Source organism: Platalea leucorodia (assembly GCF_965183815.1).
Source record: "Platalea leucorodia genome assembly, chromosome: 1".
Taxonomy (NCBI): Eukaryota; Metazoa; Chordata; class Aves; order Pelecaniformes; family Threskiornithidae; genus Platalea; species Platalea leucorodia.
Window position 1 is genome coordinate 148,214,808 of NC_138823.1, and position 20,453 is coordinate 148,235,260.

Below are 20,453 nucleotides of genomic sequence, written 5' to 3' on the forward strand. Positions count from 1 at the left end.
CGTGGGGTTCTTATTCAGATTTCACTGCTGGGAAACTATCCATCTCTACAGTCATGTTCATTTACTGTGACACTTGTTTTAGCCCCGGACAAAGAATGTGTTTGATAAAATGAGGGCAATATCTTTTTCGTTTATAGAGGCAATTAGCTACACACTCTCTGTTGTCAGAGCGACACAGCATCAATCACGGACAGAGATCGGTTTCTTTAAAAGTTAAATTCCCTGCTGTTGGCCCTGCCAGTGTTTTAGTCACATGCATTATGTTTACTTTGGGGAGGAAAATGTGTTTCATTCTGGCAAGGGGAACAAAATGCTTTGGATGAGGGCTCCTTTGTCAAGGGAAGACAGAATTTTCTGATGCTTTAGATAAAAAGGGGAGATAAGGTACCTGATTTGCTGCTGCTGCTTTAATCGCGGTTATTATGGCTTATTGTGACACGGTCCGCTGAAGTCTGTGGGATTGTTGCTTTCTCATGGCACAGCTTGCCCCTCCTGGATTTTACAGCTTGCCCCTCCAGGATTTTACAGCTTGCCCCTCAAACATTAGATTAATCAATGAATCGCCGTGTACTATTTTTAATTCTCTTGTGCATGAACCCCGGGGTGAAACACCGCTTCCCCCTCCGGCATTCGTGCCTCTCGGGTGATCTGGCAGGGTGCAGATTTTTGTCTACTTTTCTAAGCTTCCAGCTTTACCGCCCAGGAAAGCCTACCGGCAGGTAAATATAGAAATGCCAGATTTCGGGGATCTTCTCTGGTCGGGAGAGCCCCAGCTCTAATTTCTTGGCTACTCCGCAGAAACTTCAAGCGGACAACAAAAAATAAGGCGGCGATACGTGGAAGACACGGCCCTTCCTTCCTCGCCTTGTTTCAGAGCTTCGCTGGGCTATTTCACGCCAGCCAGCCGGCGGAGCAGTTCGGGGACCGCTCCGCGCAGCGCCGCCCAGAGCCGCGCAGCGCCGCGCCGGCGCTGGCCCTCAGCATTCAGCTCTGCTGCGCGGGGGTGGGGGGGGGGGGTGCGCAGAAAACGGGTGTGATTTTGGAAACATTTCGCTGTTATTTCGGCCGGCTCGATGGCGGCTGGGAGCCTGCGAGGGCGCGGGCTCTGCGCGGCTCTGCGCGGCTCTGCGCGGCTCTGCGCGGTGGGGCCGCCCCGCCGCTGCCGCCCTCCGCGGCGCTCACAAATCACCGCTTAATAACACGAGAGGGAAACCTCGTCGTGCTTAATGGCCTGTGTGGAGTAGCTCTCATGCAGATTTGTCTTCATTACCTTCCAACACACCCCCCCTCCAAAAAAAACCCACCTCCCGTCTAGAAACATGAGAAACTCGCCCCTGAATTTTCAGAGCAACGATCGCGCCCTTGCGCAAGCGAGAGGCATCCCCAGCTCCCGCCTCTGCCTCCTCGGCTTCGTTTTTGAGGGTGACAGAGGTGCGGAGGCGGGTGTCGCTGCCGGGGCCCGCCGGCGTCCGTTCGCCCCGCCGGCACGGCCCGGGAGCCGGCGCTGGGAGCTGCCCGGCCCCACCGCCCCCGCCTGGGGGGCTCGGGGCCGGCGCTGCTCCGGGAGGACCCTCCGTGCTGTCACCGCTCCTTCTCACTAACCCCAAGAGCCCGAATAAGCCCGTTACTCGGCGAGGCTGACGGGCGGGAGGGGACCGCGGAGGAGCGCGCAGGGCAGCGGCTCCATCCCCCGCTGCCCCGGGGAGGGCGGGACGGGGCCGCACGGCCCTTCTCGGGCAGCGGCAAAATACTGTGGAGGGGGGAGATTGTCCCCCCGCCCTCTTATTTTTTTTCTTAAATAACTTTATTTGGTTTGCTCCAGGGACGAGCGGCGCGCGGCAGGGGGAGGATGCTCCGCGGCAATACCTTGCCTGGGGACGCCCCCGAAACGGGGCTGCCGCCGTGCCCGTGTGCGCGGGGGGAACGCGGGGCCGTGGGCGAGCCCTCGCCCGGGCTGCCCGGGCCGGCGGGGATCTGCCCGCTCCCGGCTCCGCGCGGTGCGCAGCGGTGGGCACGGCTCGCCTCGGCCCTGGGGCAGGAGCGCATGAAGAAGCGCCGCTTCTTTTTTCCCCTTTCTCCCTTTTTTCCTTCTTTCCCCCTTTTTTTTCCACCCCCCACCCGGGGCCAGTGCTCCCGGGAGGGCAGGGAGCCCGGTGCGGCCGCTGGTCCCGGGGTACGGTGCGTGGGCGGCGGGGGCTGTCCGTACCCCGGGAGCGAGCGGGGCGGTCCCCGCCGTGAAGCGAAGCACGGCGCGCCGGGGGTGCTGGGGGCCGGAGGTCGGGCCCCGTTAGCGGCGCCGCGGCCGTCGGAGGGGCCGGTTCGGCCCAGGCAGCCCCACCGGCACCTCCCCCAGGGATGCCCCCGCTGCAGCCTGTGGCGGAGGTTGGCCCCGCACCGCTGCCCCCGACTAATCCACCCGTCCCGCGGCTACCGCGTGGAAAATCACGCCCGTGGGAGCGCTCCGCGCTTCACTGACGCGCACCGCAAAACCAGCGATGCCTTCACGGGAGAGCGGGGGTCGAGGACGAAGGCGGCGGCATCACCGAGGGTATTTCAGGACGAGGCCAGCGGCGCCGCCGCCGTCGGGCGGGACGCGGGCTCCCCGCGCCCGGCCGCCGCCGCTCCCCGCCCGTTCCACCTTAAGAGCTCCTGCCCCTTTAAGGGGCGGTGCCGCCGCCGAGGCGATGCCGCGCCGCCGCCGCCCTGCAGGGGGCGCTGCCGGCCCGCGTTTGGCGCCGCCAGCGGCGGGCGGGGGCCGCGGCCTGGGCGGCGGCGGGGCGGCCCCTCCGCCCGCGGCCTCGCCTCGCCCGGCGCCCGGCCCCCGGCCCCCGGCACCCGCCGCCGCGGCCCAGCGGGCGCCCCCCGCCCCGCCGCCTTTGTTCCCCCGGCGGCCGGGGGCGCTGCCCTCCCCGGGGGCCCCCCGCGCAGGTGCGGGGCCGGGGCATCCACCGCCCCCCGGTGGAGCGGAGCGCGCCCCGCCGCGCCGCCGCCCCGCTCCGGCCGCGCTCCCGGCAGCCACGGGCGGGCTCTCCCCGCCGCGCCCGGGGATGGGCCGGGGGCTGAACCGCTGCCGGTGGCGGGCGGCAGCGAGCGGGGCTGGGCCGGGGCTGGGGCGTGCGGGGCGCCCCCGGCCGCGCTGCCCCGCTCGGGCACCTGCGGCGAGGGCGGGGAGCAGCGGGGCCGCCCCTCGCCTGCCCCGAGCTCGGCGCTGCGCCGTAGCGGGCGGCGTGCCTTTGTTCCCGCTCTCCAGCGGGTCCGACTGCCGCTCCCTCCCCGGTCGAAACGTAATTAGACCCATTTTTTGCCTAAGAGCCTAAATAAATTAAAATAATCTTAACTTTAATGGGACGCGACCCCTATTTTTCTGGAGAATCGTGAGAATAAAGCAATCATTAATTAAAATCAAGATGTCTCCATATAAAGATGGTATCTTGATGTGCGGAGGCTTTGACTCATTGGCCGTATTAGTAAATGTATAATTGAACATTGAGATAATCATCGGGTTTGTTTGTGTGTCTGTGTTTTAACCTGAAAGCGCTAAATTTATTTGGCAAGATTGCCAGGGTCCTAATTATTTGTATTTCTGGTGGCCGAATAAATAAAACCGTCCTTGTTTCTATTGTGCAAAGCGATGACTCCTCAGCAACCCTCGGCTTCGATAACTGATCGAAAATTTGATACCACGGCCACCTTTTCTGGCAGCCACATTCATAATGTCACCGGTTAAGCGCTCCATCCCGTATCAGGAACCCCGCGTGCATTTCTTTCCCTGAAGACAGGAGGGGGGCAAATACAACTATATTTAAAACACGCTGGCCCTGTGCCGGAGCCCGGGACCGCGGTTTCGGTGTCGGGATCCGCAGAGAGTTTCGAGGACGGGCGAATGGCGGTGGCCGCCGGCGCGGGCGGGGGCTGCCCTGCCGGGAAGGGGCCGCCGGCGCCCGGGGCGCTGCCCTCCGCTGCCACCCGCCCCACGGCAGTTCTGGCTCCCAGTTTGGTGAGAAATGGACTTTGTTCAGAGCCAGCCCATCTTCCGCACAGAATCCACTGTCACCCCTCGCGATCGCCTCTCCTGACTCTCCAGGCTGGTTTGGACACATTTTTCTTCACCCTTCTATTTTCCCTTCTGTTTTGTTTTTGGTTTTGTTTTTTCACTTCACGCTTACTTGTCCTTTTCCTGAGGATTTGGGATATAAAACGCCTAGCAAAGGAAAATGGAATAATATCTAATTAGTTATTCATATCAATCTGTCAAATATCCTTATTAAGTTATTCCTGCACCGTGCGCCTATTCCCATCTCAGCTCGGCGCAAGATCTGCAGGTCCCAGAAATATATATTTCCTCGTATATTTAGTGTTCTGTCTGCGGCAAGATTTTTAGTTTGCAAAGTTAATTTTCTCCTCTTAAATGCCGCCTGAAATCTTAACGCCATTTCTTCCTCTATTTGGGGGGCTTTGAGCAATTAAAGGAGCATAAAGGAGTAATTTCTTCCCTCTCTCTTTCTTTTTTCTTAGAATTGGTATTTTCCCACTATAATTTAGAATGAAATAGGATTTTTAAGAGATCCAGAGTTCTAATCTCGGTTGATGTTTTGGTGTATTCACGGTAATGAGTCCTATTCCCTCGGGTCATGAAGCCCCCAAATGTCAATCAACCAAACTGATTCAGAAATGCCATTGTTCGGCTCCCACGTCACTCGCCTTCCTCTCATTTTACTTAACAATACCGGAGTTCTCTGATCACTCATTCGGAATATGGGCATTATCTGTGGCAAATGCACAAAGTGTCTTGATCTTTCGCTGGCAGATACTGTTGGAGGGTTTCCGCCGAGCAGCCGGTGCGTGTTTATACTTCTGCACCCCGGACTTTCTTACAGCTCGGAGGAGCCAATGAATATCGTGACAGCAAGCCGTGCCATAAATCCGTCAAAAATTAATTTGTCTGCAGAGATGTTACATTTCTATTTCCGCGCCCGGAGCCGGCCCCGGCACGGGCTGCGGCCCCGCTCCGCCCAGACCCCGCCGGAGTGGGCTCCGTCCCGCCGCCGCGCTGCCGGGCGTCCCGCTGCGCCGGCCCGCGGACACGCGTGGGAGCTCTCCCCCCCCGCCCTCCGCCCCCAGCGCAGCACAGAGCAAATGGGCATCGGGAAGGGGCTTCCCGGGTCGCGTCTCCCCGTGGGAAACGACACCCGCGTCTCAACGAGGGGTGAAGCAACCTTCCCCAGAGCGGGTCGTGGAAATGCCCCGTTTCGGACGTTTCTCCTGGGCGGTGCGTGGGGACACCCCCCGCCCCACCTCCCGCCAGCCCCGGGCGCCCGGGGCTCCCCGCCGCCGGCGGAGCCGGGGTCCCTTCTTCTCAAGGGCCGGGGCAGCTCAGGTGGCGGCAGCTCCGCCTGGGAGCCCGGGGGTTGGGTTTTGCGGCTCTCCCCGGGCTCGGGTACCAGGGGTGCGTCCCCGGAGGATGCGGAGGGCGGCGAGCCCTGCCCGGAGCCCCGCAGCGGGCCCACGGAGGAGAATTAGTGCTATCCCTCACCCGGCCCGAGCACGGGCTCTCCACCGGTTGCGAGGCATGAACGTCGTCTTCATTTAAAATTAGTGGCATAAGCTCCCCAGCCCCCAGCCTCAGCATTTAAAGTGCCTTTTGTCTCTTCATTTCACTTAAGCAAGGTTTTTGTTGCCGGTTGCCAAGTTCTATTAATGCAGAATTTAATCGGGAAGCGCTTTTCCCTGGTCCCAGCAAGACGGGAACAGCAGATTCTGAGGCCTGAGACGGCATAAAACAGATCCCTCGGTGATTACTGCTAATACCCTACAATTTAATGTCGTCTTTAGTAAAAACCACTTACGTGGCAGCAACTTTTTCGCGCTCAAAGGAAAAACCGGTCCTTTATCTTTTCTCTCGAACACGCAGCAATCACGCCCGACGCTGGAATACGAAACCGAAAAGGTTTTCTCTAAAGAGAAGGGCCTTAATTACTAGATTCCGTGTACAATTAATCCAAAGGCACACTTAAAAGGAAATTGAATAGCGCCAGTTTCTGTTTCACCCTGACTCGCATGTGTCCTCTGGCTGGATGCTCCCAGCCCGCCTCTCCCAGCGCCGAGCCCGAGGACTTCCCTCTCCATTTTGTTCGGGATCTGTTCCCTTTTCTCAATATCCCCTTCTCCCTGCAGTGGGAATAAATGGAAAGCCTTCCTCGGGATTAAACCCTTAGATTTTCCCCTTTGCTAACCAGTAAAGAGGGAGAGAGGGAAGAGAGGAAATGAAATTGTTATGGAGATTACAGTGGATGTCACCGGCTCTTTGGCCAGTCCTCGGGTTTTGTCGCTGAACGGTTAAGTGCAAACTTGTATTTCCCTTCACAAGAATGGACAATTTTTCTCGCTTGTTTGCCGTTTTCCAAAGTTCTACACACAAATCAGTGAACCTTAAGAGACCCTTTCACTCTTTTATTGTGAATATTTGTCAGTGCTCGGGGGCAGTGATTGCAGTGACAGGTGAATCCAGGGGCCCAGCGATGGCATCCCAACTCCCTAGGTTTGGGAATGTAAAAGACTACCGGCCCTTTCACTCGGGATATGGCAGTCAACAGGTTCACATTTGCTGGGCTGTAATTCCTCTCCCCTGCAGCCGAGCGGGAGCGGAGCAAACCCGAGCCGCTGCCCTGCCAAGCCTCAGCCCCGGCTACCGCCAACAGCCTTGTGCGGGGCGGCCACCCCGGCACCCCCGGCGAGGAGGAGGAGGAGGGAGGTGGCCCGGAGGGTCCCCGGGGGACCCCAGCCCGGCAGCCCCGCACGACGCCCGGCCACCTTCGCCCCCGTCCCCAGCGCCCAGGCGGGCTCCCGCGGGGCGCGGAAACGCCTCGCCCCTCCTCTGCCCCCTCTTTAATTTTCATTCCGCCTTTTAATTATTAATTAAAGCCGAGAAGGGCCGTGGCTGGGAGGAGGGGGGGGGTGCGAGGAAGGAAGGGAAGAGAGGGCTGGGGGCAGCGGTGGGAGCGGAGGGTGGCTGGGGCGCAGCTTTGTGAGCCGTTTTAATTGGCCTGGCTACAAAGGGGCTGCCGGGGGCCGGTTCGCTGCCGCTCCCCTCCAGCCCCGGTACCGGGGCGTGCTCCTCCCGCCACCCCGACCGGCCCCGGCTCCCGGCTGCGGGAAGCCCCGGCAGCCCCCGGTCGGGGGCTGCCGGGGCTTCCCGCAGCCGGGAGCCGGCAGCGAGGAGGGGGCTGCCCCTGTCCCGCGTACCGGAGCCGGGCTTGATATTTAATCCGGCTCTCTTCGGACAAAGACCCATCTTTTCACCACGGAGAAACGCCATTGAGATGCGGCTAACCCTTAGGGTTATATCCCAAACCGGGACCCGAGAGCCTGGAAGATGCTTGCTCGGCCCTCGTCTAACATGAACAAAAAGGACCTTAAAAATTTTTTTTTCACTTTTTTCTTTTTTTTTTTCCTCCCAACAAAGAATTCCTAATCATTTCATCTTGGGGGTGAATTTTTATTCCCGTGTCCACTCAGGGTATTGAAATCGATCGCTGCAATATTTAATATATTACAGTCTTAGAGTCCTCTCTCTATAAGGCTGGGTTTATTTCTTGTGTGACTGATTCCCCTGCTATACCAGCTTGTTCTGTACGTTTGTCTGCGGTGTACAATAATGATAGTCTTCATTAAATACACAGTTATTAAAGGCTGCGGTCAGTTTTCTAATTATGTGAAAAAACAAACGCCGGGTAAAGAAAGGTATATTAACAGAATAAACTCCCAATAAATTCACAGGCACTTGATCAACAAACTCAACAAATATCTGAGGGTATAACTACAACATTGGAACTAACTATTTTTTAATTATGTGAGGTTTATATAATGTACCCTTCATTTTTTGTTTAACTTTCCTATAGTGACCTGTCCCATAACCTTGTAATCCACTGTGGGATATTTCTTTCTGGCCTCTTTCCTTTTGTTGTGCCCCCACAGGTTTCCAGCTTAGATGCCTTTTTTTTTTTTTTTTCTCTTGGTAAATGCGTGTTTAAAAAATATTTGACCTGTTTGACTTAGAGACGTGCACAGACATCTGTAGATTGGGTTAGCCTTAGAGTTTCTATGTGATTTCATGATCCTCCTAAAGCAACACCTGAAAATTAAAAATAATAGTCCTGCGATGTTGGGGAAAATTGCTGCATTAGCAGCGTTTGCAAATGTCGATGACTCCTGCGTGTGAGGCTTTTTAAAATATAAATATATAGGGGTTTGATCCTTTTGGGAGCAGATCCTCGATTCCAGAAAATGTCCCGGCACAACCGAGTGTCTGCCACCTCGTCTGGCTACGACTGGAAGTCGCTGGAGATCCCTTGGGAAAAGCAGGGAGCACCCTCAAGTGCCTGCGGCACCTCGACAGAAAGCGTGAAGCGGGGCGCGGGCCGGGCCGCTTTGCTTTTCCCGCTTCCCTCGGAGCGAGGGGGGCTCCTGGAAAACGCTGTCAGCCCGGTGGGAGTCAGGGGGAACCAGGCTCCAGCCTTTTATCACAGCCCAGCTCTCCTCGCCGGGAAGAAGCCGGTTGTTTTTTCAGGCGTGAGCTTTGCAGGTACTGGTGAGCAAAAGCACGGCAAAATGAAGATAAAAGCGGAGCAAAGGCGCTGCTGCGGCAGCCAAACTGCAGTCCTGCCGAACTCGGCGCTGCCTGCGAGCAACCTCGAAGCACCTTTGCGGGCACAGCCAGTTAATCTTCAATTGAAGCCCCTTTCTCTTTCAGCACCCAAGCATTTATCTTCACAACCTTGGGCTGGTAGAGATGCAGAAATGTTAATCGCTATCATGTCTATGCAAAGCTATTAACGCTATTGATTCTTAACTTTCTCAGTGAAGACAAATTTACCATATGTCGATGTGTAAACACTTTGGAATAAAATTAAAACCAGCTCTGTGCAATTGTCACTGTGCTTGATTCTAATACAAACTATCAGATGTTTATGCAGTTCGTCTTTCTAAATGATCAGACGCCATCGACGTTGCTAAACCAACTACAAGCAGTAAATTTTCTCTGGAAGGCGGCTTGGCTTTGCAGGTTTTGCGAAGCCAGAGCAGCTCGCACCAAGCCGCAGCAAAATGATCGCGCAGTTTGTGCCGGCGCTGGGGCTGGGGGCCGCTGAACTCCCCGTTACCCTCCGGAGCTTCCCCCAAACCCGGTGTCACCCCTCTCCTGCGGAACACGGGAGGAACAAACGCGGCACCGCAGGCGCTGGCGGAGGAGCCGGGCTCCGGGCTGGGGTTTTCACGGGAACCCTCGCCGCATCTGTGCGCTGGTGTTTACAGAGAGGGAGGGAGGGAGGGAAAAGGGAGGGAGGGAAAAGGGAGGGAGAAAGGCCTCGGGAAAGGCAGGAGCCTCTTTCAAGTCCGCTGATGAGGAATTGCTGCCGGGTATCCTCCTTTTTGCCCCACGAGCAATGCAAACACGTATAAAGCTTCCCAACTTTCAGGTGTGTTTTAAAAAGTTCACCTCCTTTCAAGCCTCTCTGAGCAGCTCGCTGTTCCGGGACGGAACAAACACCGCCGAGTGCTCTGCGTGGAGGGCGAGAGATATCGGCGATTATCTGGAGAGCCTTTCTATTTATCGGCCTCGACGCAGCCAGATAGGGAAATAGAAATGTTCACGGGCTTGGTGAATGGCAGGGCTTGTGTAGAATTAATACATTTTACAGGCTCCTTTACGGGAGAACGATACAGAAATCATAATGGAATTAATGAGATTTTACTAGCAAAATTTGTAAACCCCAGGAAACCATTTATAAACTTCCCCTAAAATGTAAGAGAGACTGCGAGATCACAGCCGGGGAGATCTGACATTATTTTATAGCGCGTATTAAACGCCGTTCTCTCTTTTCTTCTCCCACATCATTTAGCATGAACATCTTTTTCCCTCCGGCGAACTTAGCCAGATTTTGACGGGGACGATTATGTCATAGCGGGAAACAACCTGAAAATCCTTCTTCTGCTTATAACGTGCTACTTCAAACATCGGCAGCAGACAGAGTAAAGTTTTTCAAATGGTCTGGAAAAGCGTACACGGAATAGCACGTTATCGCCATTTACCCTTACGCAAACTGTCACGTCCACGAAAATGGACATGATCATTTCCAAGAGCGAGCGACCCCTTTTTTTGTCCTTTTTTTTTTTTTTTTTTGGTGCAGTTTACTGGATGGTATTTCTGGGTTCGCCATTGTCTCGGGCAGCTTACCCCCGAGTCCCGGGAATACAAAAGCGTCGCGGGTAAATATAAAACATATGTTCGCACAGGTTATGTGGCAGTTTTAACACTCGCAGCCCCGTTCACACGCATCTCCACCAACGCACAAAGACGCTGGAAATGCCAGCCAACGCGGCGGCCCCGGGGCGGCCGGGGCCGCTCGGGCGGGAGGCGGGCCCGGAGGGCAGCGGCTCGCTCCGGCGGCAACGAGGAGCCGAGGCCGGAGGCCGGAGGCCGGGGAGGGCGGCCCCGGGCCGGGCCGGGCCCCGGGCGGCGAGGGGGCGGCCGGGGCGGCCCCGCCGCTCCGCCGGGCGCTGCCGGTGCGGCGGCTCCGCCATCAGCAGGGCTTCTCCGGGGCTCGGTTTGTTTGTTAGTTTATTTATTTTGCCCGGGAAGGCAGAGAAAGGGGAATGACAGGATGAAATATAATACAAAGATGTGAAGTGACCCGGGTGGCAGCTGAAGGCGAGGGTTTAGCCGGGACGTGTTTCCCAGCTAAACTCTCCGCCGCTCTTTGGGGAAAACCAAACGCAGGTTGATGGAAACATCCTGCTTTGAGGGAAATGGACTGCACAGCCCGGTCTCGCTGCCCCGACACTGCTAATCAGCCTGGAAAAGCCCTGCGAGCGCCAGTCCCGGGGACGAGGGAGCCGCGCATCTGACACGTTTGCAATTCAATCCCGGTCCTGAAAGGCAGTTTGCAAAATCGCTGCGCCCCGAGGGGCAGGGCTGGGGCTGCGGCGGCCCCTCCGCGGCTCGGCACGGCCGGCCCCGCCGGGAGACCCGCGACCCCCGCCGCCTGCAGAAGGGGCGAGCGCGGAGGGGAAGCCGACAGATGTGGGCTGTGCAGAAATCCGTGAAACAAGTGCTTTAAACCCGGGGGGATTTCTCCTAATAGCGAAATCAGAGGGGGAGAGATTTCAGGAAAGAGAATAGCCCGATATAAGTTTCTGGAGTGGAATTTACATTTCATCGCGGTTTGTATTTTATAATATGCAGGCACGTGCAGCGGGAGGCGTTCCGGTGGAACGGCGTCTCATCTTCCCGCGGCGGGGCCGGCCCCGCGTCCGCTGCCTCCCCCCGCCGGGGCCGGGGGCCGCCAGCCCGGGTTTGGGGAAGTTCATTGCGGCTCCCCTACCCCCCCCCACCCCCCGCCCCTCCGGGACAGGGGGAGCCGCGGCCGGAGGTGCCGGCTCCTGTTTATTTGTCTAAGGGGGACGGCGGCGAGGGAGGCCGAGGGCCGCTGGCGGGGCGGCCCCGGCCCCCCTCGCCGGGTGGACGTGCCCCTCGGCGGGGCCGGGGCACGGCGGGCTGCCGGCCGGGGCGCTGCGGGGCGGGCGGGCAGCGCGGCCGCTAACAAAGGCGGGGAGCGGCCCCTGCACGTGTGCGCTGCCGCGGCGGGGCCGCGGGCTGGGCCCTGCGCCGGCAGAGGCGGCCGGGCCCGCCGCGGGGCCGCTCCGCGCCGCCGCGTCCCGGGCCGCGGGGCCGGGAGAGGGGGGCCGCCCGCCGCGCCGGGCTGCCGGCGCTTCCCCGCTCCGAGGGGACGCAGCTGCAGCCGCGGCCGGCGCAGGGCCGGCCCGCGGGGCGCCCATGTTAGCGCGGCCGCCGCACGCCCCGGCCCCCGCGCGGCCCGGCCCGGCCTCGCACCCCCGGCCCGGCCCGGCCCGGCCCCGCCGCGCCCCCGGCCCCGCCGCCCAAAGGTCAGCGCGGCTGGTGCCGGCTTTTCGCTGGGGGCCGCATTAGCGGAGCGGCCATTTACTGCCCCCGGATTGCACCGGAGACCGGGTTAGCCCATAAAGCCATTCACACTCAACAATGGGGATTTTCTCAACAATTAACAAGAAACAACATAATAAAGCCATTTACAAAGCCCTCGCTATTTACTATAAATTAGCCACTCTTTAAGAGACCAGTGCGTAATTTCACACGCTTTACAGCCCCGACTGCATTTTAGACGCAAGAGCAAACAGCCCTGTTGCACTTTCTGCGCTGACCCCGCTCCCCGTCCCCTCCCCGGGCCGGCTCCGCGGGGGCGCAGGGCGCACGGCCTCCGCCGGGCCCCCGGGCCTCCCCCGGCGCCCCCAGGCCTCCCCCGGCACCGGGCCCGGCCGGCGGCCCCCTGACCGCCTGCCCGCCGCGGCCCGGGGCCGCCCCCGCCGGCCCCTCGCCCGGCAGCTGCCCCGCGGAGCCACCGCGGGCTTCCCCCCGTGGCTCTTCCCCCGGCCGCGGGCCCCCCGCGCACGGAGCGGGCAGGGCGGGAGGCGGCGGGGCCGGGGCCGCGCCACAGGAGAGCCCGGGAAGATGGACGCCCCGGCGGAGGAGCCGGAGGCGGGGAGCGGGGTGGGAGCCGCGGCCCCGCCGAGAGGCCGCTTTGAAGTGCGGGAGCCCCCGGGGCCCCCGCAGGCCGCCGCGCCGCCCCCGCCCGGCCGCGGGGAGCCGCTCCGGGAGCGGGGGAGCCGGGCCGGGGTGCCGGGGGGAGGCCGTGTGGCGCCGGGCAAGATGGCGGCCCGAGGCGCGCTGTCCCCCGGGCCCGCCGCGCAGGGGCCGCCCCGCCGCCGAGCAGGCCCGCCGCTCGAGGGCCGCCGCTCCTCCCGCGCCCCGGCCCCGCGCCCTTCATTTTTTCAATCTTCCTCGCCTCCTTTTTTTTTTATTTTTTTTAATTTTTTTTAATTTCCAGGCGGTGGCTGGCGAGGCCGCGAAGCGGCAGCCAGCGGAGGCAGCGCCGCGCGGAGCAGGGCCGGCGGCGGCGGCGGGGCTCCCGCCGGCCTCCCCCCTGTTTACAAACACAGCTGTTGCCGTATATTTGCAATGCTAAGGATAAAGCCACCAGCAGCGAGGAGCAAACGAGAGATGGTGCGGGAGAGGGGTCCTCGGCATCTGGAAAGGACAGGGCGCCTTGTTTTTGAAACTGTCAATTCTCCCAACCCCTATTGTGAGCGCTTCATGCAAAACATCTCGGGCCTTTTAAAGCGGGGGCTTGTGAGGCCGCCTCGGAGTGAAAGGGAGAGGGGGAGAGAGAGGGGCCTAGGGCACGGCAAATAATTATATCAGCGCAGTGAAAAAATGCAACGTGGAAGCCTGAGCGCGGCTCGCTGTCCCTGCCCGGGAGGGCCGCGGGCAGGCCGCGCCGCTCGGCGCCAGCCCCGTAGGCCGCGCTCTCCCCAAGCGGGGCCGAGCACCAGGGGAAGGGGTAATGCCGGCAGGCGTGACTTCAGCAAGGTAGAGCCCGATGCCTCCCTCCTTATTTTGCGAGCCAGGGCTTTTCATTTGCAGGCGCTCGCCCTCCTTTTGTACTTCCAAGCTGACCAAATAGATCCCAGGATGAGCCGTTACGTCCTCTTTCCAGCAAGCCTCTCAGCCATAAAAACCACAATTAACAACGTTATCCGTGTTCCATGTTCTCTAACGCGCTGCATATGTAGAATATTTTCCTGCAGATTACCGCCGTGTGCCGAAAATGCCACTTTTTTACCCCTCTCTGTCTCGACCACTCGCACGTATGAACAGTGACAAACACAAACGTGATAGCATTGCTCTCATTTCTGCAGAAACTTTAATTTATTGGCAACTAAATCTGTTAGAGGAAAAAGAATCAGAGACCATGTAAAAAAAATCACCAAGTGAATTGATTGAACAGCAAACTTCATACAACAGCTACCGCTATTTTGCATTATTGCTGGTAGTGGCGTTTTAAATAAACAACCGGTAAAGAGATTATCCCACTGTAGTCAAGTAAGTGTAGGTTATAGAACAATCACTTCTTAAAGTAAATTGTTGTAAATGGCAAGTTACATCTTTTAAGGCAATATACCTCGTTGCCGAAGGCATTACACGTGTTCCCTTTTTAATGCTCTAGAGAATTAAACACAGTCCAAAACTTTCTTTTGTCTTCCATCTGGCAGCAGAAATCTTCCCAATAAATTTACCGGTGAACTCTACTTGTGGCAAATACCTATGGAGTGTAGTCCATAAAGTACACGCGCTTCCCTCGGTTGCTTTTTCCTCTAGAAAATTCTGTTGATTTTTGTGTACACCAGGAACTGGAAAATGGTGGCGATTCATTACTAATACATTTTAAGTTTTACCTCCTGTAAACATTGCAACAAAATGGTAACCTGGCTCACTTGAACAACCTTTGTTTTTCCTTGTTATTAGAACTTACCTTTATGGGAGAAAATTGGTTATTTTTGCGTAACTCAATGATATGACTTTATATTATTAAGGCTGAAATGATAATGAATTCTGCTCGCAATAATAATTACAATGCCGTCAGAAACAGTTACCAAACTACCAGAATTGGAAAGAATACCTTTTTTTCCCCCTCTTTTTTTTTTTTCCCCCCAGTGAGTTATTGTACCTGGCTAATTTCTCCAACGGTAGTAAAACCACGAATGTCCTTGTTAGTGGCTTGCACTAAACTGAGGTGTACACGTGTGAAAATTATTTGGCTGTTTAACTTCTTGCCGTTTGATGTTGCCTGCGTGGCGGGGAGCCCGGCGGAGCAGCCTGTCCGGGGATGCCCGGTGGGTGCCGGGCCCGGGGCGCCCTGGGCCCCGCTCCCGGGCCTGGAGCTGCCAGGCCGCTGGCAGGGCTGGGCGCCATATTTCACGTCCTCAACTCTGCAGAGCCTATTTGGTATAAATTTATGCTTATTCCTCCCCCTCCCCCCCCTCCCAGGATTATTTCGGGAACCTGAAAAGGCACCTCTGTAATTTACAATTCCTGGCCAAATCAGCATATCTCTAATTGGAAGTAAACAGGGTCAGGGGACGGAGTTACTCTGAAAGTGATACGTTGTTTAATTGACAAGGCGAAATTTTAGGTTTCAAGTTTGCATATTGCACCTTTGTAGCTTTTGGGTTTGGCTCTTTTTTTTTTTTTTTCCTGTTTTTCTTTTTTCTTTTCTTTTTTTTTTTTTTTTGGTCAAGGGAAGACCTTTGTCGAGCAGACACGGCTTTCTAACAGAGCGGGGGGCTTTCCTGAGCAGTACATTTTGTACGTATTTACAGTTCTCTGGAAATAAGGCTGTAATCTGTGCAGCTCTAAACATACGAATGTAAACATTCATCTCAGAACAACTTCAGTAAGCAGATTTTTCACGACCATCGTAATTTCAGCAGAGCGGTTAAGTATGCAATGCACCTTTTGCAATTGGCAGTTTAAAGTGATGTGTGTGTGAGTGTGTGTGTGTGTGCGTGCGTGTGTGTGTGTGCATGCGGGGGGAAGGGTAACTCCACTGAAAGGCAATTGTTTACTCTTTCTAAATATATTTGGCTGCAGGTATTCTTAGACTAGGCCTTTTACGAGGAGAGGAAAACTACGGTGTGGATATAGTAAACAGAGCTGAAATCAGTCAGTGACTGCTTGGAATATTTAGAGACACGAGGGGTGGGGAGAGGGCATCACAAAAGGCAGGAATTAAAAAATTGAAACCCAGGCAGTGGATTGCCATGAGAAATGTTGACTTTGAGTCACACGGTAAACATTACATTGTTGCTTTGTTTTCCTTTTTTTGATTTACGATAAATTATTCTCCCGGGATTGATCGATGAGTGGAATCCTTAAAATTTAATTTGGGGATGATCTAGTATAAATAAAATGCTAATCCAAAGAAAGAAACCAGCAATTATTCATCCTAAACTCTGCTGATTCAGCAACTCAATTATAACTGCCTTTCTCAAGCTGCAAACTTTTCAGGCTGTTTTCAGAGTTGCTGTACCCGTCCTCCCCCCGCAAGAGAGACCTTCCCCCGTCCTCAGCTCTGCCTCCACCTCGGCCTCCAGCCTTTCTCTCTTTCCCCCCCCCCCCCTTCTCTTTCTTTTCGAGGGGTTGGGGGGGAGGGAGGGAAACAGTTAACCTCTTGAAGCGTATTTCCTCCAAATAAAAACAGTGAACTTACAAACGGAGAGGAAACCACGGATAACTCTGCAATAACTCAAAGTGTATGGAATCAGGATTTTTTTTAAACAGTGTTTTTAATTGAAAATAAAGCTAAAGCATGCTTTTCAACAGTGCAAATTTCCATAATTTTGATTTACTGCTTCCATCATCACAATATATTATACCAGCATGTCTTACCGAGGGCTAGACTCTAGAAGTCTGCCTGTTCGACTATTTCGATATTAAGTGCAAATATAGATAATTGCCTCTGATTGTCACGTGCAGTAGAAATGTTTCTGCTACATAGAGAGGATGGCATGGCAAAAAAAACCCACGACAACAAATTTCAAGAGATGAGGATAGAACCGGGAAGTGTAACACGGTTGAAACGCCTGAGTTTTGGTGCCAAAAAGCTATGAATAACACGGTCTTCTCATTTTGTGTATTCTTTCCACTTACGGCCTCTCGTTTCACTTTCTGTGTTGTATTTACTGCTTTGCTATTTCCTCCAGCCAGCGTGAGGGGCTGGACCATAAATTGTACTGCTAGCCGGGCAAATATTTTAGTTGCTTTGCAAGTTTGTAAGGGGCATGTTCAGACCACAACTTAAGTATGACATTAGTGGGTAACAGTAACCTTATTTAAGACCTCTGGGTGAAACAAAAAGGCTTCCCAATTTGAAAGAGTGGCTGTACAAGTAAAAAGACACCCTTTTACCAAAAATAGAATTCCACATTTATTTACTGGTTTCAGATGAGGCAGCTTTTCCCAGCGCTGGGGTCGCGGGCGGACCCCAGCCTTTCCAAACCAGAGAAAAAGGAGTAAGTGCAACTGCTCTTCGAAAAAGACACCCCTGCACCCGAAAACAAAGCTCCCGAAAAGTAGGCTGCTGCCACATTGAATTATAGTGAACCCTTACTGTGCAACCATGTAACTTAACAAACTTTAACTGAATTAACAGTTAGACTTCCATTTTCGAAATCTAGTGCATAAATTTAATGGCTCATTCTAATATTTATTATTCAACCTTTTGACATTTATTTGCAGCAGTTGAATTGAGGTACTGGTGCATTATTAGCATTTAAACAGTAAAGTGTTCCAGCTCTACCATAATAACTGAGTTTAACTTGAGTCTTTAGCCTGAAGTACTCTGTGGAATGTAACAAAAAAAAAGACCCCAAATGCAACAGAACCAAAAAAATAAAAAAACCCAAAACAAACCAAAAAACCACTGTCGTAATGGTCAAGAAAACAGTAATCCGGTTTCTGTCTTCACAATGTGATAAAACAGGATTCCAAAAGTGTGTATAGCATTAATGGGCTTGTACAAACCATCCTGCAGAGTTTAAAAAAAACGTAAGAAAGTTAAAGGTGGTTCAAGAAAATATTTTCCAAACTATTTTATTAATTAAATTTCCTGAATTTGTGGCTAGGTGGAAGAGGTATTGCAGAACCGCCCAGCTGCCATTTCCATACAGGATGGGCCTTGTGAGGTGGTTGGGAATCCTTAGTGGTGTTTAAGGAATAAGCTGGCAACAAATCCCCATCATTGCCAATAATTAGTGATGGTGGACAGGGAAAATTTGCCATGAAATTAAATGGCCTTTTCACTGCTGATGCTACATTGCTGGCTACCCTTTTGCGTCTATTGTTAACTGTAAAATCATCCAGTGTTCCTTCGTGTGTCTCGATTTTACCTGTAGGACGTGGGCTTCGAGCTGATTTCAAATTTGGTTTGACTGGAGGAGTCTGCAGTACAGGTCGCTTTCCCAAAACCAGTGTCCTGTAATTTTTTCTCACCCTTGCTCCAAATTTATACTCCCCATCCTCAGGTTTTGGAGTACCTAAAGTGCATGAGAGGACCTGACTCTGAGTCAGCGGGTTTAAGGAAGTGGTTTCTTTCTCAGTGCATGCAGAATCTTCCTTGGCTGTTAATAAAGCGTCCTGGTTATTACTCTCAGTCACACCGTAAAACTCATCCTTAGTATCATTGCACTCACACTTTAGCTTATGTGTTGTAAGGTCAGGCTCATACTCGTCGTTCGCACTGCTGTCCTCTATTTTGATTTTAATGCTGTGCAGGAATGGCAATGCCTTATTGCCTGTATCAGTGCACTGGAGCTCAGCTGCTGCTGCTGCCCCTGGAGAAGCAGCATCCTCCTCAGGATCAGTTTGTAAAGAGGGCAAATCCGTGGCAAATTCAATACAATGAGGGATTTTGGAATCTTTCTCTGAATTTGCTGCCGCTGATGAAAAATCATTATTTAAGAACCTAGCAGCTATTGTATTGTTATCTGCACGGTGTGTAGTAGTTGCTTGAAGGCATTTCCTTGCCTCTCTGAGTATTCTTTGTTGTGGAAATGCATTGTTTGTCTTTGGGCTAGGTGAAGAGGCCCCCTTTGCAACACAGTTAATTGTTAGGTCAGTACTCTTGGCATTATTGGAAAATTCAGAGTGTGGGAATGTGATCTCGGATACCCTATCATCTCTTATCTCCGCGAAGCAGCTCCCCAGGCCGCCGGAGCAGCGCAGCGCCGGGGCGGCGGGAGCCCAGCCGGGGCGGCCCCACTCCTCCGGCAGCTCCGGCTTGACTCCGCCGGCAGCGCCGCGGAGGGCGGGCAGCCCGCCGGGCTCCGCCGGGGCCGGGGCCGGGGCCGGGGCCGGGGCCGGGGCCGGGGGCCGGGGGGCGGCGGCGGCCGCCAGATGGTACAAGAAGTTGGCGTGGACCACGCCGGGCGGGCTGCAGAAGCTGGTGCGCCTGAAGCGGATGCTCTGCACCGAGACCTGGCTGGAGACCGAGCTGGAGTCGGAGTCCGAGGTGCTGTCCTCCTCCTCCTCCTCCTCTTCCTCCTCCTCTTCCTCCTCCTCCTCCTCCTCCTCCGAGCTGCCCTCGCTGGAGTCCGAGGCGCCGCTGCCCTCCTCGTCCTCCTCCTCCTCCTCGTCCTCCTCCTCCGAGCTGCCCTCGCTGGAGCTGGAGAGGCTGGAGCCGCAGTCCGAGTCGTGGGCGGCGCGGCCGGAGCAGCAGCTGGACTCCGAGTCGCTGCTGCCGCTCTCGGGGAAGGCGGGCGGCGGCGGCCCGAAGCCGCGGGGCAGCGGCAGCGGCAGCCGCGGGGCTCCGCGGGGCCGGCAGGGCCGCGGCGCGGCCAGGGGCCGGCGGGCGCCGCCGGGGGGGCCCAGGGCGCCGGCGGCGGCGGCCGCCCCGTGGCGGCGGCGGCGGCAGCGGGCGGGCAGGGGCGGGGGGCCGGCGGCCGGGAGCCGCGGCCGCGCCGCGGCGGCGGCGGCGGGCGGGGGGCGGGCGGCGGGCGGGCGGCGGGCGCGGAGGGGCGCGCAGCTGCCCGCCGCCGGCGCCGTTTCATAGTTTACGGGGGGTTTGCAAGGCGCCCGGGCGATTTCTGGGTAGCTGTGGCCAGTGTATTTACTAAAAATGTGAGGTAGATGAGAGGCCGGTAGCAGGGCTGTGTCCCCCGGACGCAAGGCTTTCCTCCTGACGGGCAGCAGGGGCCGGGGCGAGGCGTTCAAGCCCAGCCAAAGTTTGTTCTCCTTCCAGAAGCCGGAGAAGGGGTCGGCGGGGGAGAGCTCCGGCCGCAGGTCGGTGGCTGACAGCGCCCGGCTGATCCTCCTCCGTTTCGTCTTAAGGACCCGCTCGGTTTTGCAGGATGTGTACAGGGCTTCCACGTCCTCTCTGGAGATCAGGGTGCATTTGGCGGCGTGGAAAGCGATGGAGTTGATGGCTTTGAGTTTCCTCAACTCCTCCAGGTCGCAGTGATGCTTTTTTACTTTTAAATGATCCATTCGCTTGTGCACGGTAGTTCGCGGGATGTTTTTGAGCAGGTCTGTAAAAACCTGGGAGAGTGCAAACATTTGCTTTCCTTTAATGATGAGGTAGCCGAGCCTCACGCCATCCACCTCTTCAAAACCCGACTTCAGGTCTCCCATTTCGTGAATTAAATTATTCCCAGCATTTGCAGAGAGAGAGAGAGAGATGGGGAAAAAAAAAAAAAAAAAAAAAAGAAAAAGCCACACACACACAATCCTCAGCCAGATGCTGTATTTGTCTCAAGGCATCCTGCTAATAAAATATAACAAAGGCTGTTATTCCTGGTGAATGAAGTGCCAAACTTTAGACAAAATTAAAAAAATAAATTAAAAAAATACCGTGAGGCTACAATCAATATATAATCTTAAAAATCAGGTTTGCCAAAGTGTTTCTCTAAGTTGCTGCTGAAGATCAGTACCTGTTCCCTTTCATTCCCTGCTTTTCCATTGGAAACTATGATAATGGAATGTGAAGGGAGGAAGAGAAAAGAAATGCAGCTGCTATTCCCGCCGCTGC

The 20,453-nt window shown here is 55.6% G+C and overlaps 1 protein-coding gene across 1 annotated transcript; it reads right to left on the reverse strand.

Annotated features, from left to right (window-relative positions):
• Positions 1-17,524: 17,524 nt before the first annotated feature.
• SKIDA1 (SKI/DACH domain containing 1) lies at positions 17,525-20,056 on the reverse strand (the record flags this gene model as incomplete). Its single annotated transcript, XM_082313058.1, has 1 exon — positions 17,525-20,056. The coding sequence occupies one exon, from the start codon at positions 20,054-20,056 to the stop codon at positions 17,525-17,527; it is 2,532 nt and encodes an 843-aa protein (XP_082169184.1).
• Positions 20,057-20,453: the final 397 nt, after the last annotated feature.